Raw genomic sequence first — 23,679 nt, 5'->3', positions numbered from 1 at the left:
CGACCGACTCCATTCGTTGCTGATTGATGCACATCTTCACCGCGAGTCTTTGTTTTTCTTTCTCCACCCCATTTGCATTGCTTTCTGGCTACCTAGGTACTTCGCGGATGTGAAGCAGCCAAGTCTCGTCTCTGTGTTATGTGCATCTCTTAGCTGACTGCAACCGCCTTCGTGCTGTAACTTCCCTCGACACGCCCGGTCTTCAAAATCGCCACTTCGACCTGGTCCCGCCACCGGCGTTCGTCCCCGCTTCCTCGGACTAGATAACTCCGAGCGCATCGGAACGCCCTGTTTTGTAAGGTTTATAACGCCATGGACGTTGAATATGATTCGGAAAATGACTCGGAAAAGACCGATGTGGAACCGAGCCAGCCGGCCTCGCTGAGACGGGCGGGAGAGGCCAGCCGGCTGGTCTATGATGTCGACGAGATCCCGGGATACCACGCCGACGGGCCAGATGATGACGACCCATTGCCAATGGCAGCGTCGCATGTGGCGCACCGCCGGGGATCAGGGGCTTCAGAGCGGCCACGGGAGGTCGTGGCCTGGCGCGATCTGCCGCGGAAGAAGCAGCTGCTGGTGATTGTGCTCGCTCGACTGAGCGAGCCGCTGGTCCAGACATCTATCCAGGTATGTTCATCATTCGTCAAGTACTCATTGAGGATCCCCCTCTGACATTCCTTCTCTCAGTCCTACATGTTCTACCAGCTCAAATGGTTCGACGAGACCCTGCCGGACTCGGTCATCGCCGGCCAGGCCGGTGTCTTGCACGCAAGCTTTACCGCTGCGCAGTTCTTTACCGCCATGCTCTGGGGACGCCTGGCAGACTCGAGCCGCGTTGGTCGCAAGTCTGTGATTCTAATTGGGTTATCTGGAACGAGTAAGGTCTTGTGTCTGCTGTTTGTCGAAAGGTGCCATGTGCTCACTGGTGTATAGTGATCTCGTGTCTGGGCTTCGGCTTCTCGACGTCATTCTGGCAAGCGTTGATTTTCCGATCCTTTGGTGGGATCACGAATGGAAACGTGGGAGTCATGAGGACTATGTAAGTCACTTGCTAGCCGCGTTTACATCGTAATATATCGTACTGACTAATCCCAGGATCAGCGAGACAATCCGCGAGAAGAAGTATTTCTAACCACCGCTCTTAACATTGTTCAGCCAACTAACGATTCCTCACAGGTACCAATCCAGAGCCTTCCTCTTACTCCCCATGACCTTCAACATCGGAGTCATCATCGGCCCTATCCTAGGCGGCATCCTGTCCGACCCGGCCGGGAGCTACCCCAGCGTCTTTGGCAAAGTCGACTTCTTCCTCAAGTTCCCCTACGCCGCGCCAAACCTGCTCAGCGCATTCTTCCTCCTCTCCGCCTGCCTTGCCGTCTGGCTCTGCCTTGAAGAGGTAAGAAGCACACATCATGCCCATCTGATACCCCACCATCCATCACAAGTCCCCACAGCTAACCTCTCGTCATCACCGCACGCAAACAGACCCTCGACGCCCGAAGAGATAAGGGCGACATAGGCCTCGAGCTAGGCACGAGACTTGCCTCCCTCCTCGCCCGCCTCTTCCGCCGCGGCCGACACCCCACGGGGCCCCACGCGTCGGTATCCTACACCCCGATCGCCTCCCGCGACGCGAGCACAGAAGTCGAGCTCTCGCCCGCCACCACCACGGCCCACCACCCCTTGCCCCTCTCGAAACACCGCCGCCCGCGCTACACCCAGCGCCTGCCCTTCGCCCGCATCTTCACCCCCAACGTCGTCGCCACCTTCGCCTCGCTCTTCCTCCTCGGCTTCCACGTCGGCACCTTCAACTCGCTCTGGTTCGTCTTCCTCTCCACGCCCGTCTACGACCCGGCCGCGCCGGCCGCCCTGCCCCGCGCCCTCCCCTTCGTCTTCACGGGCGGGCTCGGCCTGCCGCCCCGCTCCGTCGGCCTCGCCATGGCCATCCTCGGCGCCCTCGGCATCGCGCTCCAGCTCCTCGTCTACCCGACCCTGTCGGCGCGCCTCGGCACCGTGCGCTCCCTGCGGCTCTTCCTCGCCTGTTTTCCCGTCACGTACTTCCTCGTGCCCTACCTAGGCCTCGTCCCCAGCGACGCGGCCCACCCGCCCCCCGGCCCCGCGGGCGGCGCCCTCGTCTGGCTCGCCATCGCGGGCGTCCTCTTCTGCCAGGTCCTCGCCCGCACCTTCGCCATGCCCGCGCAGACCATCCTCGTCAACAACTGCACGCCGCACCCGTCGGTGCTGGGCACCGTGCACGGCCTCGCGCAGAGCGTGGCGTCGTTTGCGCGCACCGTCGGCCCCGTCCTGTGCGGGTTCCTGTACGGGCTCGGCCTCGAGAGGGGCGTCATCGGCGCCGTGTGGTGGGGGCTGAGCGGCGTCGCCGTGTGCGGGCTGGTGGCGAGCTGGTGGGTGCGGGAGGGGGATGGGCATGAGATTTGGCTTGAGGGGGATTATGAGGGGGAGGAGGAGGAGGAGGAAGAAGAGGGTGGGCATGGTGTCGTGGTCGGTGGTAGAGTGTAAGGTGAATGAGAGTCTGGGTTCTTCGTTACATGACTTATGGGAACATGAGGTATTAGATACAATCATAAGGAGAGCGAGCATTCAATAGATCTCATATAGAAGCAGAATATCTAGATTATATATATACATATGAAACGAAGAGACAGACGTTTTTGGTCCACTCGTGCCTTTTTCTTCGTGTCAGCACATGCAGTTGCGTCGCACCACGCTCACTGCTGCTCGTCAATCTCGATCCTGAACCCCTGCGTCAAGTCCTTCTCAACCAAGAAGCTAACAGCACCAGACTCGCCATGCTCGACCTTGACGCCAGCATCGCCCTTGACGCTGATGCGCTTCTGCTTCTTCTGCTCCCCCCTCTTCTTACACCCGCCCGCGTTGCCCAGGCCCAGGAACGTAATCTTGCTCACCCTGACCGGCTGGTCATACCCAAACGTGCCGTCGGCCGTGAAGACGCCGTCCTTGAACGAGAAGTTGACAAACGTCGTCTTGCCCCCCTGGTCGATGGTCACGCCGTCGTCGACGTACAGCTCGCCCTTGGCGGACCCATCCTTGCCCAGCGGCACGACCAGCTCGAACCCTTCCTTGCGCAGGTCCGTCGTCGTCATGGCCGACTTGGCGCGCAGCGGCACGATGACGCCGCCGCGCAGGAAAAGCGGGATCTGCGTCACGTTCTGGCCGGAGACGGCGACCGTCGCGCCGCGGCCCCGGACCTTCTTGTGCGTGTACCAGTCGTAGAAGACGTCGTCGGGCAGGTACACGTCGACGCTCGTGGCGTTCTCCTCGAGCACAGGGGCGACGAGCAGGCCCGGCCCGTAGAGGAACTGGTAGTCCAGCCCGAACGTCTTCTCGTCCTGAGGGTAGTGGTAGAACATGGGGACGACGGCCGGAGTGCCATCCTTGGATTGGAGGTGCATCTGCGTGTAGAGGTAGTCGAGCAGGCGGTAGCGGATCTCGATGGCCCTGCGGGCCGACTCGGCGACCGAGTCCCAGCGGTAGAACTCCTGGTCGATCGAGTCAAGGCTGTTGTGGTTGCGGTAGAAGGGCTGGAAGGCGCCGAGGGAGGCCCAGCGGGCGCAGAGCTCCTCGGTAGTGTTGTCGCCGAAGCCGCAGACATCTGAGCCAGTCATGGGGACCTGGTAGATGGCCGTGAAGCCGAGCATCATGCGGATGGACCAGCGGTAATGACGCCAGGTGGACAGGTTGTCGCCGGTCCAGTGGCCGACCTTCGACCCGGCACCGGCAAAGGTAGAACGGGTAATAATCAGGGGTCGGAGGCCTGGTCGGCGATGGAGCATAGCGTCGTAGGACTGGGTCGACATCATCGAGCCGTAGAGATTGTGGGTGTCGTACATGGTCAGGCCGTTCTGGTGGATGACATCAGTGTTGACAGTGTGGTTTGAGATGCCGCCCTTGTCGGCGTTCCATTCAGGCTTGTAGGCGACCGCGTTATGGATGGGGTATTTGGGGTAGAGGAGGTCACGGCCCGGGAGACCCTGCTGGTTTCCGGAAGATTGCCGGGGCGAGAGAACCAGGTGGTCATATGAGGGAGGCCACTTAGACGAGCCCCTGACTTCGAGATCCGTGCTGTGCTCGCTGCGCTTGCACTCGGTGCCCTCCGGCTGCAGGCTGCAGGGCCATCCGGGAAGCGGTCTCGGCGGCGTCCGGACTGGAGGAGCCGGAGGCGGGTATCCAATGGCCGACTTGTCGGGGTCATCGCAAGGGAAATTGCAAGGGAAGTTGGAAGGCTCGTTCATGTCAATCCACAGAGCGTCAATGTCAACACCATCATTGGCAGAGAAGAAGGTGGCGAACTCGTTGATCCAGTAGTCGCTGACGTTCTTGGAGAACCAGTCAGGGAAAGCCGTGACACCAGGCCAGACGACGCCTTTCCAGATCGACCCATTGTTGCGCAGGAGGAAGATGTTGTCCTCGACACCCCTGTGGAAAGGAGGATAGTCCTGGTAGGCGACGGCGGGATCGACCATCACAATGTAGTGCTGGTTGCTCTTGTGGACATGGTCCACAAAGTCGCGGATCGTGTTCAGGGGGAATCGCTCAGGATCGAGCGAGAAGACCTGGAAAAGGTCGTCAAGTTAGTATTTCCCTTCCTCGCTCCTTGGGATGGACACTTACCCTCCGGCGGTCCATGTAGTCAATGTCATTCCAGATCGTCTCGAGCGGGATGCCGGCCTTGCTGTAGTTGTAAACAACCTCGGCCGTGTTGAACACATCCCGGTACCCATAACGGCAGTTGTGGAAGCCCAGGCCCCAGTAGGGGTGCATTGCGGGCAGGCCGACGATCTCGGCATACTGGCGCGAGACGTCCTGGGGCGACGGGCCGGCGACAAAGTAAAAGTCGAAAACGCCACCAAGGGTGTTGTACTCGAGGTACTGCCCGGACTCGGCCGTCTTGTTGATCATGATGTCCATGCCGTTCGAGTTGAGGAAGAAGACGCCGTGGGTGCCGCTCCCCTTGCGGTGCTCAAAGTAGACCGGGTGGTTGCCGTACAGGTTAGCGCCCTGGGGCGTGCCGTAGGCATCCTGGGACCAGAGCGTGCGGATGTAGTCTGTCGTGTTGAGCCTGAAGGGGTCGGTGTGCTCGCCGAGGCCGTAGAGGTTGGGGTTCTCGGGCAGCTTGGTCCTCAGGCGGAGGTACTGCGACTCGAAGACCAGGTTCGCCGCCGAGGTATCGAAGAGCACCTCGCCCGAGCTGGCGCGAGAGACCTTGAAGGAGAACGGGCTCTCTTTGAAGTCAAACTTGAGCTTGGAGCTGTCCGGCTTGACTCCGGCAGCTTGGGGGCGCGGGAACACAGAGGCCGGAACCTGGTACACGTCGTTGGCAGCATCCTGGATTTTGACATGTAGACGGTTGTCTAAAGCAAACGAAACTTAAATCAGTCTGCTGTTCGCGCTTGGAAACGCAGGGACAGGCATTGGGATCATACCGGTCTCATAAGTCACAGTCAAAGTGAGATTCTGCAAGTCATCGCCGTAGGCATTGCAGGCCGCGCCGGCGAGGGCCAGGTCGGCCGTCAAGCCCGTATCGCTCGTCTTGACATTGGACGCCTTGTAGCCGGGGCAATTGGCCAGGCGCGAGTCGCTGGGGTAGTCTCGGGCGGGCAGCAGGGCCGAGGCAGAAGCCGCGCCGGCGGCGCAGAGCCATGTCCCGAGGGCTGCAAACTTGGTCATCTTGCACACGCTCACGATGCGAGGGGAGGGTTCGGACCGGTGCGGGCGTGTTGCAGGGCAAGAGAAACAAGGAAGAGAGGAGACGGAGGAGAGAAGTCCCTTTTTAAGGTTGAAAAAAAAGAGAAATGGGAGCGTTTTCATGTCATCGCAGGATGCCTGCCCACACCATCTCGTCTTGGCAGGTGCAGGTGCAGGTGGTGATCACAGCTTCCCCAAGAACCACCACATGCAAGACGCAATTTTAGGTTCCCACCTGGCCGGCGGCAGGACCATGGTTCCAAGGTCCAAAAGCCCCAAGATCCAAGACCTCGATCATTCTTCTTATCACCCAATCCGGACGTCATTTCGCCGCACTTGACTTGGCCATCAAGACCTACCTCGAAGGGGAAGCAAAAGCCTCTCCAAGACGGGCCGTTTGTACAATGCAGCTAAACATTCCGCTGCCATGGCCCCGAGAGCTCCCTGATCCCCCGGCTCCTCCACAACCTCGTCCCAACTCCGCCCTCAGCTCTGCCCATGGTCGGAGTTTGTAGCGGACTCGGGGAGCAAGGACAAGGACAAGGGTGCAGATGGCCCGGAACCCTTGTCGATCTCCCAGGCACAGCGGCTCGATGAGCTCTCTGGGCTCTACACCCTCCGGGTCGTCACTACTACCAAGCTTGAGGAGGCAGTTGATTGCGGTTGTGCGGGGGTGGAGGATGTGGATGTGGTGCTATGGGCCAGTTCAGCAGCGACCGTTACGGCCCGACTACGGCAGTACAGAGAGACCGGGGGCCTGCCGGGGGCATTGCAAGTGGTTTTACCCCGCTAAAACCCCGGGACTAGGGCTGCTGTGATCGCTTGGCTTTAAGCTAAATCGGCTGTTCAACTACCTAGGTAGCAGAGGCGCGCTTCGAGAGACACCATCCGTGCGACTTTGGGTGATTTGTTCGTCTTCTTTCCCAATCCCTACCTTGATTCACTCTGTCGCCGGATTCTTGCGGACTCTGCAGCAATACTGCAGATCTCCAGCCGGGATCCGAAGTCATAGAATGGTAGGGAGGGAACACAAAGTCGGAGATGCAGTCAACGTGATGTAACTGTGCTCTGCGCGTGCTTTAAACCCCAAATTGAACCTGGCTCGCCTGGTAGACCAAATCTCCGACTCGCCCGATTCACACTCCGCCCACCGTCGCGGCTCGGGGCCCTCAACTGTCCCAGATCTCGCCCTCCGCCCTTGCACCCCACCACATCGTGGCAAGACTTCGAAATGTCGTCGACTTAAACCCCTTGGCATCATAAACCCCACAAGAGACACCGGCGCGGCTCTGACGCCGGTCACATTGTGCAAGCAAGGCTGGAGGTAGCCTCAGCGTCAACAGTCTCGCCCTGCCAACTTCCCGTCCGCCGTCCTGAAACCCACCCGAGTTACGAGCGAACCCAGCACACAGACACTCTCCGTAGATATGTATAAGCGTACGTATATATATATATATATTCTCATAGTACCGTCATAGTGCCAGCAATGACCCCGTCTACGCCATGCCGTGCCATGCTCGCGCTGGCTCAAAGAAATGTGCAAATGAAGCTAAACATGCCGTACGTCGTTGCCAAAACCACCGTGTGTCAAACCCCTCTTTTTCATCCGTCCACGTCCATCTTGTCCTGGTCCTGATCTTCGTCCTGATTTTGCCCTGGCCCCTGCTCCTTTTCCTGCACTCCAGCAGCCTCGTCAGATCCCTGCTCCTCTTTCTTCTCTGGGGCCGCCGTGACATCTTCGGACTTTGCTCGCGGCGGGGCCTCGGGCGCCTGTACCTCGGCCTTTTCCACCGCCTCGATCCTTGCGCTGTCATCTTGGCCATGAGGCTGCTCCACTTCCAGCGCGGTCGCTGCTGCGGCGGGCGGTGGAGCCGACGCATCTGACGCCTCGCGCTCCTTTTCGTCTTCCTGGGTCGTCTTAGTGGGCTCCTCTGCCGCCGCCGCCGCCGTACCCATTGCAGCAGCAGCAGCCGCCGTACCCACTACAGCAGCAGCAGCCGCCGCCGCCGTGGCAGCCTGCGCCATGGTGACGGGCGAAGTGCTGCTCTCGAGCGTCCCTTCCCGCTCGTCCTCCTCCCGCTCATCTCCCCTCTCCTGATGCTGCTGCTGCTGCTGCTGCTGCTGCAGTTGCTGCGTCTGCGCCCGCGGCGACGGCGTCGCCTGCTCCGGCTCCGGCGGCGGCATGTGCAGATGCATCTCCGACGACGTCTCCGACATGAACGTCAGGTGCGCGAGCTCCTTGTCCCCGCTGCTGCCGGCCTGGTGCACGAGCCGGTAGCTGCCGTCGCCGTTGTCCTCGATGATGTCCTCCTCGAGCGCCCACTCCGCCAGCAGCGGGTCCATCGCCAGCGGCTGCACCTCCCCATTCTCCATGTGCCGCCCCACGTGCTCCGTCCACTCCTCCCACGAGCCCGCGCCCTCGAACGCGCTCTGGCAGCCCGGCCGCGGGCACGCCGACCGCGGCGGCGGCTGCCGCCGCGTCACGAGGCACGTCTCCTGCATGCGCTTGACGTAGATCTCCCAGTCCGTCTGCAGCTTGCTGTCGCCCTTGGCGATCGACTTCTTGATGGCGAACGGCGCGTGCATCCGCCGCAGGTGCTGCGTGAACAGGTCCTTGCGGTTGAACTCGTTGCCCTTGCCCTCGACCGCCGACTTGGGGCACTCCGAGCACCGGTAGAACTGCAGGCAGAGGTGCTGCGAGGCGATGTGCCTCTTCCACTCGTTCTTGGAGCCAAACGTGCTAGTGCAGCCGGCGAAGGAGAAGGCACAGGGGAAGGGCCGGGTGTGAGCTGCTGCCACGTGTTTCCTCAGAGAGGAATAGTCCTTGAAGGGCGCATGACTGCACATAAGACACCTCGTCTCCTTGTTCGGTGTCGACTTCTGGAGCGACTTTCTGGGCCTGGGCTTGAGCGTCACCGTAGGGAAGTCAGGCGGATAGTGACCACCGCTGTTGATTGAAGTATTGGGATCCTGTGGCGACCCCATCAGCTCCTGCCTCGCCTCCGGGGTCTGGTTTGCGAGATGAGCCGCCACGTGATTCCCACTTGCCGCCTCGCTGTTAAGAGTTCGGATATGGCTCAGCGCCTTGAGCTGCTCGGCGGCCTCCTTCATCTCTGCAGAGTCCTCCCCATCGTCCTTTGATGCCATCGGTGGTGGTACCTTGCCAGGGTGAGGCAGGCCAACAGGTGCTGAAGCCCTGACACGTGCGTCCGGTCGAGCGGCGAGGTCGGCCCTCGTAGGAGTCGCAGGGTAGTGCTGCGCGGACGCCATTTCGTACCGGTGCGCATTGGCCTTGTTGATAGCGGCCGCCTCCCGGGCCTCGAGTAAGATCCGGCCGTCTGCCACATCCTTGGCCGTCGCCGCGGTGGGCGCCGATCCCAGTAATCTGTGGTATAGGTGGGTCATGTTGTGGGAGCTGATGTAGCCCAGGAAGCAGCAGACCTTATCATGCTGCACGACATTCCATACCGAGTGTGGCATCGATATCAGCAGCATAGTAGGTGGGCCAAGAAACATGCCCTCTACCGTGATCTTGGATGCCATCGAGGGCATGTTGCTGACCCATTGATTGAAAAAGGCCATGTCGGGGCTTGCCTCTCCCACAAAGGTGGTACATACGAGGACCCGAGCTTCGTCAAAGGTGAGATCGACAACGGTGCTAGGATTGATGAGATGGTCCTCACGGCTCAGCTTCGAACCGTCTCCATCAGCTTCTCCTGTGACAGAGCCCGAGGGGGGCGCGGTTCCAGGAGGGAGCGGTGCCAGACTGAGGTTTTGCTCTTTTCCAGGAGTCAGCATGAACTGGACTGGTATGCGTTCCTGACCTGCGGGTGATCTGCTGGCTCCATTCGTCATGGGCACCTGCGTTGCTGAATGCCTGCGGTGTAGAAGGATCTCCTCGTAAAGTCGGTGTACACTAAACGGTCGTCCTGTACTAAGCTTGTGGAGCGATTCAACCAAGTATGAGGTGAATGAGCGGCTACCAGCTTCTCTGGAACTCTGATCAGGGCTATAAGCTGCGATGGCCTGCTTCTTGCCATGGCTGCCAGCCTTGGGCGCATCCCAGACAGCGCAGCTGTCCAGGAGCAGGAGGATGTCTGATTGTGCATCCTCAAACAGGCATCGCACACCGTCCCACTTGAGTTTGGCCGCATCCTCTCGAGCATTGCTGCGATTCTCGTGTTAGATCACCGGGTTTGACCGCCAAGTCGCTTGTACCCGACTTACCAAGCCCAGTAGAGCTGGCTATCCGCTCCCACAAAACCGTACCCAGCATAGTAGATAATCAGGAGGTGGTCCGGCCGAGCGTTCTCGAGAAAAGATGCCATTTGCACGCCCAGTTTGATGCTGGGGTTCGGTACCGTAGGGATCTGCCATTTGTCGGTGTGGTAGTGATACCTCTCCCTCAACACGGTCTCTAGGCTCATGAGGTCGGCGTCGACTGCTGTATCTTCCTCCCACCGCAAGAGCAGCACTGAAACATTTGTATAGGGCGACTTCTGAGTCTGGCGGTATATAAGCATCGCAGCATCCTGGAGATGCCGGGCAAAGGCCTCGAAATCATGTCGTTCCGGAGCTTCAGGGGGAGGATATTGTGGTGCAGATTGGGCCTAATCATTCCGTTAGCATGACCTCGAGCCCAATCAAATCGTCTCGAAGCTACCTGTTCTGGAGAGAAGGCTGGCGGGTGCGCAGGCGGATCGGACACCTTGGGAGCCAGCCTTCGGCGCTTGCTGGGGGGATCCATAGTGGACTTGGGATTATATGCTATTCACAACGACGCTTGTGGATCCTCGATATCCGGATAGAAGACATCTGAAGGTCTTCGGCAGAGGCGTAAATACGGAAATTGGAGAGACCCGGACGGAAAGAGAGGAGGGAGGGAGAGGAGGGGTGTGGGCGTCTTGGGGACGCACAATGGGACAAGGTAAGGCTGTGTTGAAGATGGGCGGAGCCAGAGACACTCGGCTACGAGTTAGCCTTGTGCGTGTTACTGGACAGAACGCTGGCCACAGCACACGGAGTGCCAGCAGGTTCGCCGTGGCGTGGTCCGAGCTCTTGCGTCAGGTTTCGTGCTATTTGGGGGTGGTTTGGGCCTTGGCTGGGCTCACTCAGGCCCACGGTGGCCGCCCCAAACCCGCTGCAATTGGCTGGCCTGGGCCGGTCCTCTGCCTGGCCGGTGCGCTAGTCCTGCAACCTCAGCAGCACAACCCGGGTGGGTGTAGGGGTTGTGATAGGGCGGACACGGCTGGATTGCCCACTGAAAAGGCCGCCAGAGGGTGGGGGATGGGCTGTCTCGGGCTGTCCTGTGTGCGCTCCCCTCCACCAGAAACGATCACGTGCGCTGCTGGACACGCCGGCCAGCAAAACATGCAGCCGGGCCTAGGACAAAGCAGCAGAGCAGAGCCAATCGGTGCGCCGTGGCTGCCAAAGGGTTCTTGACGAGGTCAACTTATTGGCTGGGCGAATAGGGCAGACACTAGATGCAAAAAGTGCGTTTTAGGGGAGCACTGGAGAGACGGGCTGGGGGGCCACCATCAACACATCCATCGTCGCAGTCTCGAGGGGCGCAGCGCTCTCTCACTGGCGACGGGCATCGGGAAGCGAAGAGGTGGGCTGGATTAGGCTGCGCACCAGCAAGCCCTGGCAGGTCTGATTGGAACAAACCGGCTGCTAAAGATGCAAGTTATGCCAATGCCACGTTGGCTGGCGTGTCCACAAGCTTCTTCAAGACTCCTGCAGGTGAAGCCTCACTGATGGCCATCGGCTCGGAGTGACTGTACCTAATGTAGGACTGCAAACTGTAGTTCACGCTCCTCAAACAGGAAAGGTCTGGGGCGGAAAGGATGCCCGACCGAGTTACATTCAGAGTCTCGGCTTAGTCCATCCCAATTCCACCCCAACTCGTCCCAACATCGTCGCTGACTGCAATGGCATGCCATTAATCATGGACTGAAGCTGCGCCAGGCTTTTGCTTGCATAGTTGACGATGACTGATGATGGAGCTCGCTGAACAAGCAAAGGTTTTATATTTAGGTTAGATTATTGAGCTCAAAACCAAGCCCACAGCAACGACAGATAACCACCACCCGCTCTGACGGCCATGTCTCCCTGCTGCACTCCTTCCAGACCCTGTCGAGGCCACAGTCGACTGTGATGTGCTGGGTGCCTGGGCGCTGGTGACGCTCGCGCCAGTGTTTGCCTGAGTAGATCCCGTCGATGGCGCATCGCGCACGCTGTCGCTGCTCGATGCCGGGGTTGACGGCCTGGTTGCTTTCGCAGGGACAGACATGACGACCGGCGTAGGCGGGCACCTGGCCGAGGACAGGAGAGCCGCGAGCGCAGAGTTGATGACCTCGGGCCTGTTGGTGTTGAACAGCTCCATGCTGCCCAGCTTCTCCTCGCCGGCCGTGTTGACCGCGACGACGGACCGCGCCAGCACCTCGCACGAGTCGAGCGTCGTCGTCGCCGTCGTCCCGCCGTGCGTGTACGCGCAGGCCGCCGACACGTCGATGGCGTCCCGGCAGCCAGCGCAGCCGCCCAGCTCGCAGCGCCACCGCGTGCCGGTGACGGACCCGCCAAAGATGGAGCCGCGGGTGTGGGTGAGCTCGGCCGGGTAGATGCTGGCCGCGCGGCAGGCGTCGTTGCCCGGGTTCTGGTCGCGGGCGCAGTCGAGGCGCCATGTGGCGACGGGGATCGTCTCGGCGCCCGAGCGCACCCACTCGCTGGCGGCGACGACGGAGGCCTCCAGGCTGGCCGGGTGCGCGCCGGCGAAGTTGAACATGGCGGTGACCATGGGGTCGGCGCGCGTGGCCGGTTGTGCTTCCATGGCGCGGGACAGGCAGGCAGGCAGGCAGGCAGGCAGGCTGCAGCGAGGGCGGTGCGAAGTGGTGATGACTTCCTCGTACCGTTGCAGGTGCAATTGGTGGCTCGAGGGCGGGTTGGTGATCTTACCATAAAGCGCAATCCAAAGTCCCTCGCTGCTTATTTCAACCCTTGTTATCAAGGCAGCAGAGAGGCCAATAGGTCCTGCGCCGCAGCGCAACTTCTTTCTTGCCAGGGGCCATCACAGAAGAGCTCTCATATGCTGAGAGCTGCAGGGTTGAAGGCTTGGCAGAGTCGTAGTGCTGATTACGGACTTCGTCCGTGGGAGGTTTCAACACCGTACAAATTGTAGTAGGTACTTACCTACATGTATGCAGACGGCAGACCCCTTTTGCAGAGGGACACCTCGCCCTCAATGGATGACTGTGCAAGGGACTGCAAAATTGATATGAACAGACACATTCAAGCGCGCGATGAAGTCGTGTGGTAGCAAACGACGAGCCATGGTAGAGCGCAAAGAAAGGAATGCAACCGAACATTTGGATCTTCGTCTCTGCGTTCATCTGGAACATACTGTAAAGCAGAGGCAGCGCGATCTGGTCTAATCGCTTGTGAGCCTATCCGTCATGAATCTCGCGACTGAATCGTCTTTTCCCAAGCTTGCAAGCTTCGTTTGCTTGTCCGTTTGGTGGTGTGGGTGGTGTGGAGGACGGCCGACGCAGTGCATGACGTCGGCGCAACCGATGGATGTGGAGTGAGCAGACAGACCCTCTTGGAGCTCTGCGGACTGTCTTGGCTGCTGTTCTTTTGGGCTGCAGTGCCAATATATGGATGGGACTGACTTTACACCTGTTGATAGCTCCAACGGGCCAGCTGACTGAGCTCAGTTGTCTTCCATGTCTCGGCGCAAACGAGCAGTTGAATAGACCCACTGGAAAAGCAAGATTACGCTGTTCCAGTGGCTTCTTCGGCTCAGGTTCCAGCCAGCTCCAGCTGGACAGGTGGTGACAGTGCAAGCGGCAGTGGGTCCTCCGGGCCACTCTCAGTGAGTTGGGAATCCCCGGCTAAGCCCAAGTGGTCGCTAGCCTCGACCTTCTTTGCTGCTTGGCCTGAGAAACCCCGGCAACTGGTCTCTTTTTGAGTTGCTGGGTGTCGTCATTCAAGGCCCACTCCATGTGAAAAGGGAAGAAAGACAGCACTGAGATGCAGTATTACCCGCGCCCCGGCTCTTGCGTGTGTGTTGGGTTTGTTGCTCTCTGCCGGGATGCCCACACTCACTCCACCACCAATGTTCGCATGACATCGTCATTGGTATTTCTTCTGCCTGCGTCCCTACACCCAAAAACCCTTCTCTCTCTCCTCCCCTACCTTACCTGCTCGTCCTAGTTCCTGGTACGGCACGATTGGCATCCTGTGTGTTGCATCCATCTTAATGTATAATATCCCTCCCTGCGCATAACAAACACAGCTCCTCTCCCCTCGACATCCGGTCTATCCCGGTCGAATCAGTCCATCGTCGATTCGTTTCGTTTCGTTTCGTTTCGAGAAGAAACAACAGCTACCCCGCGCCCTCAGAATTGGGCTTCAACCCATTTCGACACCTTCCTGCCTGTCACACGACGGGGCTTGACTGGTATGTAGATTGCCGCTACCCATGACAATTCCATCCGGCTTCTAGCTCGTCTGTACGCCGTCACTACGCCTGGCTGGCCGCATTCCCGTCATGCAAGATCTCTAACCTTTTTCTGTCCACAGGTCTTTGTCGGAGACAGTGTTTCGAGCTCGGATTGAAACTTGCCCGGTTACCGCAGCTTTTGAATTCGCCTTGCGATCACTGAGCAGACCTCAACTGTCACCATGGCTGCCGGAAGTAAGTCTCGTCGCTCGCATTTCTTGCTGCGCCTGGCCGACACTATACTGACTCGCTCTCCTCAGATGCGCCCCTGGGGCTTGCGTCCCTCGTCCTCCTCGCCGGGTCGATTGTCATGATCTTCTTCGTCATCCTGGCCGGTGTCAAGGATACCGCGCCCTTGAACAAGACCTACTTCCTCCAGGCCGACACCTCGGGCATCAGCGGCGCCCGCGCCGTGTCCCAATGGACCTATTTCTACGTATGCGGCCCTGACAACACCGACTGCAGCAAGGCCTACGCTGCGATGCCCTTCCGCACCCCCTGGGCCGACGATGCTTCGGGTGTGCCTGACGGGCTGAACTCGAACTACTACTACCTCATGTGGAGGTTCGGCTGGGTCTTCTACCTCATCGCCCTGTTCTTCGACGTCTGCGCCTTCTTCGCCGGCTTCCTGGCCTGCTGTGGCCGCCTCGGCGCTGCTCTGTCTGGACTTATTGCCCTCACTGCGCTGGTCTTCTATTCCGTCGCTGTCTCTCTCATGACGTAAGTGCTTCAATCCTGGTTGGGCATTTGAATCGATCTGCTAAACTGACTTGAATTCGCAGCGCGACCTTTGTCAAGGCCCGAAACGCGTTCAAAGACAACGGCCACGACGCCAAGATTGGTACCTATGCCTTCGGCTTCAGCTGGGGTGCTTGGGGTTGCATCTTCATCGCTGTCATCCTCTTCTTCATCGGTGTCCGCGGAAACCACGACGGTGGCCGACGCGGCTGGAGGAGACGCCGTAGTGTGCGCAGCCACGCCTCGTACGATGTCGGTGGCCGCCGTGTCAAGGACGACTACTCTTAGTGGAGCAGTCGCTTCCGGGGTCTCTGGCCCCGCAAGGGATAGATAGGGAAGGCAGAGTTTCTCGTACATGCTTATTATTTCAGCTATGCTGAGAAGGGGGTCGTTTGCCGTTACGGAGACTGTGCGATATGAAGGGTGAAGGAAGTGGTGGCGGCGGTGGTTCTGTTGTCAGTGGATGGTGCCGTCTGCATTTAATCTCTTCAAGTTTCTCTGCAGATAACTTTGCCAAACGAGACCGAAATTGAATGGAATTGAACTGAAAGATTTATGCCTGCCTTTCTTGATGATATCCGAATGGGGCATTTTTACTCTTTGATTGAGATACAGCGACAAGGCTGCTCTGCTATCTGAATGAGTGTTGAACCCTTTTATTCTCTCTTCCTCTTCTCATCTTCTTTCCCTCTCATAACCTGTTTCTCTTTTCCTTCCCACCTAAGTACCTTTCTGCATAGCATCGGGGCAGGCCCTCGATTGGGTCTCCTCTTTTCTTCAGGGCGAACCTTACAATCGACAGGACTCATCACTTTGTTAGCGACCACGTCACGCAGAAATCTCCCCCATCCACTTCCAATGAAATGATCGCTACAACTTCTAGATCTTTTCTGCTGATAACTACATTACTTAAGTAAGAGGAGTTGTCTCTATCGACTCTATAATATGATAACAAATCGTCCCATTCCCATGCATTCTTTTTGCATGCTGTCTCATGTTCAAGGCCCTAGGTTCACACAGACTCCTTGCTCTTCTCCTCTTGGTGGGGATGATGGCCATCCACAGTGGACTGCTTCTCCCCAATACTGCTATCACGAGTGTCGCTCACGCGGGCCTCCTCCGTGCTCGCAGTAGCAGGAGCCACAACTGCCTCCTCCTCCCTCGGCGCCTGCTTCTTCTCCACCTCCTGCCTCGTCGACCGCCACTCCATGGCCAGGGCACCAAGGATGGTGAGGCACGTCAGCACGAGGGCCATGCGGAAGACCTGCCGCAGCGCCTCGTTGTACGCGCGCAGCACGGCGGGCCGCACGGCGTCGGGCAGGTCCGTCAGCGACGTGGCGCCGCTGTCGGCGATGGTCTTGGGGTCGAAGGACCCGCCGCCGCCGCCCAGGGCCGCCGGCAGCCGGCGCAGCAGCTCGCCCTGCAGGACGTTCTGCCCGACGGAGAGGAAGACGGCGCCCGCGAGCGTCTGCGTGAAGAAGACGAGCGTCGTGCCGATGGGCACGTCGGGCCGCGGCAGCACCGTCTGCGCCGCGACGTTGGGCGCCTGCGTCATGAGGCCCAGGCCGAGGCCGTAGAGGACCTGGTAGCCGGCCAGCCGCGCGAGCGGGGTCGTCACGGAGAGGGTGTTGAGGAGGCCCGCGCCGACGCTCGCGAGGCACGTCCCCGCGATGAGGAAGGGCGTGTAGTAGCCTATCCGGCGGACGGCGGCGCCCGAGGCGATGTTGGCCGCGACCATGGAGAGGACCAGGGGGAGGAGGTGGATGCCCGAGTCCACGGCCGAGAGGCCCTGGATGGCTTGGAACCAGACTGGGAGGTAGTAGACTACACAAATGGAGGCGTTAGCAGGTTAAGATCCTGGGTATCGCCCAGGGAGCTGAGAGAGATGCCTACCGAAGAGCATCATATGCGGGCCGAGGCAGAGGGTGCAGAAGAAGCCTGCCAGGATGCTGCGCTGCTTGAAGATCCTGGGGGCGATCGTGGCGGTCTTTGGGAGAAGGATCTGCACCATGATGAAGCCGATGATGAGGACGCCTGCGAGTACGAGGAGGGCGATGATGCGGCCGTCGCTCCACTGTGCGAGAATGAGTATTCATATGCGATGTGCCGCCATGATCAGAACATACCGCATAAGTCAGGCCACCCCATTGTAGCGCCAGAAGAAGGCAGATGGTGCCCGGAACAATGAGTCCCGTGCCATAAACGTCGAGCTGGGCAAGCTTGGCCTTGAGCGGGATCTGGGTCTCCTTGCGCTCTGGGATCTTGAGCAGGAAGAAGATGACGACCATGGCCACGCCGCCGAGCGGGAGGTTGATGTAGAAACACCACCGCCAGGTGACCTTGGATGTAAAGACGCCACCGAGTAGCGGCCCTACCACGGACGCAATCCCAAACACGCCCCCCATCATTCCTTGATACAGCGGCCGCTTGTGCAGCGGGACCGAGTAGACGATGGTCATCATCTGCGGGATGAAGTTTTCTGGTTAGCACAAAGAGGTTTGTAGATATCAGAACCCAAAGGACTCACCAATCCGGACAGGATCCCGGCCGCGCCGAGGCCTGAAATAGCACGGCCAATAATGAACGCTATAGAGTTGGGCGCGGCGCCGGATATAGCCGAACCGATCTCAAAGAGGACAATGGTGGCGAGTAGAGTCACCTTGACGCTGAAGAATTTGTACACCTTGCCGAACAGAAGTTGGAACGAAGAGCTGGTAAGTAAGAACGCGGAGCCGTACCAGCCTATGTCAGTGACGGAGTGAAAGTCGTCGGTGATCCGCGGGATAGCTGTCGTTATGATGAGACGGTCCTGTGTTTTCCCGGTCGATTAGTGTGTGCTATGAGGTGAGGGCTCCTGTACTCTGGGAGATACTGACCAGAGCGACCAAGAACATGCTGACATAGACCGAGGTGAGTAGAACAAAGAGCTTCACTCCAGAGGGGTAGACATCGCCGCTTGATTCCTTTCTTGCGAGCGGAGCGGTTTGTGTATCCTCTTTGCCTGGGGCGCCATTGGCAGTCTGTGGGTCCGTCTCCGTCGTTGCTTTACTCTCTGTTATAGAACCAGGAGTTCTCGCAATGGCCTTGCTCTTCTTGAATAACATATCTGCTGGGCAGTTGGCCTCGGAGGTACTGAATCAAGGTGGGAGAGAATGTCGTGTTCAAAATTGGGCTGCTTATCGGAGTGGATTGAAAGAAAAGGAAAGGAGAAGACTATACAGATTAAATAATGAATGAATCAACCGACACCAAGACTCTTATACCAGAAAGATATATGTAATATTTATTTTGTTGAGATGGATAGATCTCATCTCTCGGATACCTGAGTCTCGGGACCCGAGCCCGAACATGTTCGGGAGGAGCCACCACAACACCACAACACCACGGATCCACGCCCACCCCTAGATTGCGCCTTGTAACGATAACAGATCAATATTTCGTTTGCTTCATAGGAGGATTTTCAGTTTCGTCTCTGTTTTCTGAAATGGACGAAGAAAAGGAAGGATAGGGGATAAGAGAGTAAGAAAAGAGAAAACGGTAGAGTGGGTTCTGGTACAGAGCATATCGACATCGTACGGACTGGACAACATCAGCTGTTGAAGACCAAAGGGAATAATTCTTTTGGTTCCGCAGCCCGCTGGTATTGACTTCAAGTTGATGACATCGACACGACTTTCCTACTATTCCCGGTGGCACAAATCAATTGACATGGACGCCGCCAACGTCAGTCACGGCCAGCTTATTTTCCGAGACGAATCGCGCTATTCCCCTTATGGATCCGAAGCGGCCGAGACTACCCTTTCCCTCTTCTTTCTCTTTTCATCGCCTGTCATCAATGGGACGGTCCCCTTCTTGTTGCATCACCCCGGCGGGAGGAGATTTAACCCCTCGGAAGACAATCTGTAGATGGTCAAGAGAGCCAAAGTCAGCAGATTGGATATTTCCTTTGGCCAAGGTAGAAGGCTGACCACCGTATCAGCACAGCTAAAGGCCACAATACTCATCCCGAACTCTCACTCTATTATCTCACTCTGTTATACACATCTTCCAGATGCCACAATCTGATCCTCCGACAATGTGTCCACGACATACATGATGACGTCACTTTCAACGAGTTCTGGTGGCGAGCCAAAGAGGCACGCCTGTACGGTATGTGCGCGGCGCAAGGTCAAGTGCGACAAGACAGAACCGTGCTCGAATTGTCTCAAGGCTGGGGCGCGGTGCGTGTATGAGCCTTGCGCTCCGCCGAAGCCTCGAAAGAGGGCCGCTGACGAGGAGCTGCTGGCTCGGATATCTCGTTATGAAGCCCTGATGCGCAGGCACAACATTGACTACTCAGAAGCGGCCCACACCTGGATTGCATCCGGCCCGCAGGGAAGAGTCAAAGAGATGAGCTCAGAGGCTGCGATATCGCCTGCCGTTAGCTTCAGTCCAAGCCAGCCGACCCTGTATTCACAGACGACTACTCCGGCGAAATCAGATTTGTGCGTTGGCAATCCTGTGGACAGCATCGATAATCAACTAACACGAATGTGTAGAAATTTGTGGGATGATCTTCCCTCTGAGGCAAGCGAATCATCCCTCATATTCTCTGCCTACTGGTGCTGACAATGCCCGTAGCTCAAAAACCCACCGGAGAAAGCTCTGAGGGTCAAGCCTGATCCCCTAGTATATCCTTCACCACCACTCCAGCTATTCTACACCGCGCCTCAAGGCCCACTTCACGAGCTACACCCAGAGCCGAGACACATTTACCGCTACTGGCAGATCTTTGTTGACTCGATCAACCCGCTAATTAAGATCGTCCATGTGCCAACCCTACAGCAGCGTATCATGGATGCCAGCTGGGACCTTGTCAACATTCCTCGGCCGCTCAAGGCTACCATGTTTGCGATCTATACACTCGCAGTCACATCTCTCACTGCAGATGCCTGCCTCACCTCTTTTGGAGAGGAGAAAGACCAGCTTCTGCACAGATACAGAACCGCAACAGTGCACGCTCTGATTGAAGCCGACTTCCTCACCTCGCGTGACCTTGAGGTCTTGCAAGCATTCATGCTGTTTCTTTATGCAGATCCCGAGTCGGAGATCACTTCTACGCTCACTGCTGCCGCAGTCAGGGTGGGCAAAAAGATGGGCCTACATCGCGAGAAGGTCGATCCCAAGATCACCGTTTTCGAGCAAGAGATGAGGATACGTGTCTGGTGGCAGTTGAACGGTCTCAATAGCCGGAGCATTGCTGTCTATGTTCCCGAGTCCCAGCCGCCGCCTCCATCAGAGTTTGGCAACATTCGTCTACCTCTGAATGTCAACGATGCAGACCTTCACCCAGACATGGCTGAATTCCCTCGCGAACATGATAGTCCAACCGAGATGATATTTGTCCTGGTCAAATTGCAAGTGTATCACTGGCTGCGGTCCTCGAAAACAGCCCCAAAAATGTTTGAGAGCATCATCTATGCCCCGGACCGAAAGAACATCACACCGAGGATGGAAAATGACGCCATCACTGAGCTAGAACACCAATACTACGGGAGGTTCTTGCGAAATTCGGACTCAAACATACCTCTTCACAAACTGGCCCAGGGTTTGGCTGGCCTTGCTCTGGCGCGCTTGAGATTCAAAATCTACGGCCCACGATTACGGACAACGTCCATCGAAAAGGAAGTGCCTATAACACCGGAGGAAGGCGAGATGCTATTCGATGCGGCAGTGCGTATGCTGGACCTCATCGAAATCGGAACTCGGAGTAAATTCTCTGCGCACCTATTCACTCACCTAATCTCCAAATCCCACGTCGCCAAGTCACAGATGAATGCATATATCTATGTTCTCAGTGACTTGCGTAGGCGAGCCTGGGGAGAAAAGGTGGCGTCTGCCTGGAACTTGATCGGGGACCTATACCACAATCATCCCGAGCTGCTTACTGAGGTCGATAATACGTTCGTCCACGCTCTTGGCGATTTGACACTGGAAGCGTGGAGCACGCGGATCGCGGAGCTGCTCAAGGATCCTAACGTCCATGAAGCCGACGTCACGCCGTCATTCATCGATGCTCTTCGGGAGCAGAGGCAAGGGCCCCACGAATACGCAGAAGCCGGCGACATTCCGTCGTTCCCGGACGGTTCCCAGCTGCTTGACAATTTCGACTTGACTGATATCAACGACCTCAACTGGACGACTTGGAACGACTTTATGCGCTTGTAGGCCGGGCTGGCAGAATCAACACATTCATTCGATACCAATTTTGTACAAACTATTTGGGGCTATGCGGATACCGGCTTTACAGGATAGATGACCTCGAACCTCTCGCACATCACCATGCTGTCGTCGCCAAACTCGTGCCCGTTCTCCTGCCGCCCGTAGAACTCGACGTGGCCCCGCCGGTACGCCTCGTAGTCGCCCTCGGCCTCCGCCAGGGCAAAGTCCTCGGCCACGTCGCGGAACCTGCATCGCACAAGGGACAGCGTGCGCATGACGGCCAGCGGCCGGCCGCGGCCGTCGAGGATGACGGACAGGTCGCCGACGCCCCAGTGCAGGGGTTCCGGGACGGGCCACGACGTCGTGGCCGTCTTTTCCCCGGCGATGGCGAGCCGCCCGAGCTTGTCGGTCGCGGCGGGGTCGTCGCCGCCGAAGCGGAAGACGTCCTTGGGGGGCGGGAGGTCGGTGCCCAGGGCCGCGGAGGCCTGCTGCATGAAGGCGACGATGTCGGGCCGCGCGGGGTCGACGGCGGACATTGTGTGCACGAAGGGAGGGTGGGGATACTGGTGGCTTGTTACTGCTCGGACTTTTTGAGGTGGTGATGCCCTGTCTGGCGGAGTTCTCCCGAGGGGGTTTCAATGTTCGCTATATATGTGGGTGTAATTGATCCCGCGATGTTCACGGAAGTGCACACTGTCTTGGCGCAGCGGGTTGTGTTGCCGGCTGAGTCACCCGGCGATTGTGACTTACACCGCCGCCGCTTGAGATAATAGAGCACATTCCGCAGGAACACCATAATGAATGCGGAAGGTCTTATATGTATGTACAACTCTCTGGTCCTGAAAAGAACTCTGCACTAATGCAAAGTTTATATAACCCATTTTTCATAATCCGCAAAGTACTTGTCCTGTATTCTGCCAGCGTAGTCAAGAATGATCGGGAACCTCTGGATAGTTTCTTGCGAGGCGGGCCTTGACCACATATCGATCCTCGAAATTAGCAGCGACCCAAGGTTCAAAAGGCAGTGGCGGCAAGACTTACATGGCACACATGGTAACAGCGACGATGAAGCCGAACAGTGTCGTGTCGGCCTCTGTTGGGGCATCGCCGCCGAACACCCAGAAGCATTCGTTGCCAGAAACAGGGCTCTCGGCTTTGGCCTCGATCAACGTGTCGGCGACTCCCTGCCAGATCTCGTCGCGGAATAGCGAAATCTCCTCTGCCGAGTGGCGCCCGACGCCCTGGCCGCGAAGGCGGGCCATCGTGTCTCGGTAGATCATGATGCCTACGCCCACCCGCATGGGCCAAGGCAGAGACGCGAGGATGTGGTCTCGCATTACGTAGTAGTTCTGCTCCCATAGTTCGTAGTTCTGTTCCCCAGAGCCCAGAGTTCCGGGTTAACATACACGAAGCACAGTAAATCATGAAGCGCATGTTCTGGGCGACTCACGTGGATGAAGTAGAGTTTGTCCTCGAGAAGTGTGCGCAGGGCTAGGTCCTGGGCCCTTTCCGCACCCGAGAGGCGAGCGTTGAGATCCGGTATGACGCCCTCCTCCGTCAGGCGACGGGAGATGAGCGCCGAGTCGCCCATCTTGAAGGAAGTCTCGCCGGCCTTGTACGACATATACGGGAGCTTTCCCTTCGGCGCATCGCTGAGGCTGCCGGCTTCGGCAGCGTAGGGCACACCGGCCAAACGCAGGCGTAGCTCCAGCTTGGTGACGAAAGGGGACCAGACGTGCTTCCCGCGGTCAAGCCAGCCTCTAAAGACTATAATCTCGGGGTCGGAAGGTACTCTTGCCATCGCGCTTCTTCGAACTAGGGCCACAACGGCTTTTGGAGTTTGTTTGGTTGGTTTGATCAACTTTTATCAACCCAAGGACTTCGATGGCGTGGTGTACTACATACTTTCCAAGTTCTACATACACAACGGCATTCACGGTTATATCCTCAACCGGGTTGGATTCCTTCAATCCAGCGCAGTTCACTCATTTCTAAGCAACCACGAAAAGTGATGCTCGGTGTTTGACATCGTGAAAATGTCCGGATCCACTTGACTGGTCCGGTGGGAACGAAATGGGCCGGCTTAGAAATCAGCATTCATATCATAGAAACACATCCTGACCCTGATTTCAGAGGTCTATGAGCTTGCAACTGGGATAGTGATGAAATCGAGATTGACAAGATATTGCACCACCCGGGAAGCTCAAGCGATATGTCAACCAGCCACGTCCCAAGCCATGTGGCTGAAAGGAGACAAGCAAGAAGCTTGCAAGATGTTGTGGGCCTGGCCAGTTCCCGGCACCTAGGATCGCCCCGCTCCCCATCGCATCCGCCTCCGTGTGAGATGCCCGGTTCCCAAGCTAGAGAGAGCTTTGTTCGTACAGAATGGGAGGGAGCCCAACACCCAAGTGGCAAAAGGTTCAGTACAGAATGCTCAATTTTTACCGAAATTGTGGGATCTGAAAACACCAGCTGTAGGTAGCAACCCAGAGCAGAGGCAAAGCGTCGAG

The 23,679-nt window shown here is 57.9% G+C and overlaps 9 protein-coding genes across 9 annotated transcripts; 3 read left to right on the top strand and 6 right to left on the bottom strand.

The window, feature by feature from the left end:
* Positions 1-312: 312 nt before the first annotated feature.
* E0L32_007078 (uncharacterized protein) lies at positions 313-2,523 on the top strand (the record flags this gene model as incomplete). Its single annotated transcript, XM_031141782.1, has 6 exons — positions 313-630; positions 691-880; positions 937-1,042; positions 1,099-1,125; positions 1,180-1,399; positions 1,489-2,523. 6 exons carry the CDS (start codon positions 313-315, stop codon positions 2,521-2,523), a joined length of 1,896 nt encoding a protein of 631 aa, XP_030993903.1.
* Positions 2,524-2,732: 209 nt separating this feature from the next.
* On the bottom strand, positions 2,733-5,712 carry E0L32_007077 (uncharacterized protein; the record flags this gene model as incomplete). Its single annotated transcript, XM_031141781.1, has 3 exons — positions 2,733-4,598; positions 4,657-5,396; positions 5,469-5,712. 3 exons carry the CDS (start codon positions 5,710-5,712, stop codon positions 2,733-2,735), a joined length of 2,850 nt encoding a protein of 949 aa, XP_030993902.1.
* A 1,620-nt stretch (positions 5,713-7,332) lies between these two features.
* On the bottom strand, positions 7,333-10,477 carry E0L32_007076 (uncharacterized protein; the record flags this gene model as incomplete). The annotated part of the gene is made up of 3 exons (XM_031141780.1): positions 7,333-9,898; positions 9,958-10,340; positions 10,394-10,477. The coding sequence occupies 3 exons, from the start codon at positions 10,475-10,477 to the stop codon at positions 7,333-7,335; spliced, it is 3,033 nt and encodes a 1,010-aa protein (XP_030993901.1).
* A 1,290-nt stretch (positions 10,478-11,767) lies between these two features.
* Positions 11,768-12,559, bottom strand: E0L32_007075 (uncharacterized protein; the record flags this gene model as incomplete). The annotated part of the gene is made up of 1 exon (XM_031141778.1): positions 11,768-12,559. The coding sequence occupies one exon, from the start codon at positions 12,557-12,559 to the stop codon at positions 11,768-11,770; it is 792 nt and encodes a 263-aa protein (XP_030993900.1).
* Positions 12,560-14,412: 1,853 nt separating this feature from the next.
* E0L32_007074 (uncharacterized protein) lies at positions 14,413-15,256 on the top strand (the record flags this gene model as incomplete). Its single annotated transcript, XM_031141777.1, has 3 exons — positions 14,413-14,425; positions 14,491-14,950; positions 15,013-15,256. The coding sequence occupies 3 exons, from the start codon at positions 14,413-14,415 to the stop codon at positions 15,254-15,256; spliced, it is 717 nt and encodes a 238-aa protein (XP_030993899.1).
* Positions 15,257-15,980: 724 nt separating this feature from the next.
* E0L32_007073 (uncharacterized protein) lies at positions 15,981-18,072 on the bottom strand (the record flags this gene model as incomplete). The annotated part of the gene is made up of 5 exons (XM_031141776.1): positions 15,981-16,792; positions 16,862-17,042; positions 17,095-17,430; positions 17,496-17,777; positions 17,845-18,072. The coding sequence occupies 5 exons, from the start codon at positions 18,070-18,072 to the stop codon at positions 15,981-15,983; spliced, it is 1,839 nt and encodes a 612-aa protein (XP_030993898.1).
* Positions 18,073-19,063: 991 nt separating this feature from the next.
* On the top strand, positions 19,064-21,175 carry E0L32_007072 (uncharacterized protein; the record flags this gene model as incomplete). Its single annotated transcript, XM_031141775.1, has 2 exons — positions 19,064-19,117; positions 19,589-21,175. 2 exons carry the CDS (start codon positions 19,064-19,066, stop codon positions 21,173-21,175), a joined length of 1,641 nt encoding a protein of 546 aa, XP_030993897.1.
* Positions 21,176-21,234: 59 nt separating this feature from the next.
* E0L32_007071 (uncharacterized protein) lies at positions 21,235-21,705 on the bottom strand (the record flags this gene model as incomplete). The annotated part of the gene is made up of 1 exon (XM_031141774.1): positions 21,235-21,705. One exon carries the CDS (start codon positions 21,703-21,705, stop codon positions 21,235-21,237), a length of 471 nt encoding a protein of 156 aa, XP_030993896.1.
* A 332-nt stretch (positions 21,706-22,037) lies between these two features.
* E0L32_007070 (uncharacterized protein) lies at positions 22,038-22,970 on the bottom strand (the record flags this gene model as incomplete). The annotated part of the gene is made up of 3 exons (XM_031141773.1): positions 22,038-22,158; positions 22,211-22,539; positions 22,620-22,970. The coding sequence occupies 3 exons, from the start codon at positions 22,968-22,970 to the stop codon at positions 22,038-22,040; spliced, it is 801 nt and encodes a 266-aa protein (XP_030993895.1).
* Positions 22,971-23,679: the final 709 nt, after the last annotated feature.

The sequence above is a fragment of the Thyridium curvatum genome (genome assembly GCF_004353045.1).
Source record: "Thyridium curvatum strain D216 chromosome Unknown NODE_42_length_358865_cov_86.645117, whole genome shotgun sequence".
NCBI classification, from domain to species: domain Eukaryota; kingdom Fungi; phylum Ascomycota; class Sordariomycetes; order Thyridiales; family Thyridiaceae; genus Thyridium; species Thyridium curvatum.
The sequence above is the reverse complement of the archived record's forward strand: the minus strand, read 5'-3'. Positions and strand labels throughout refer to the sequence as shown.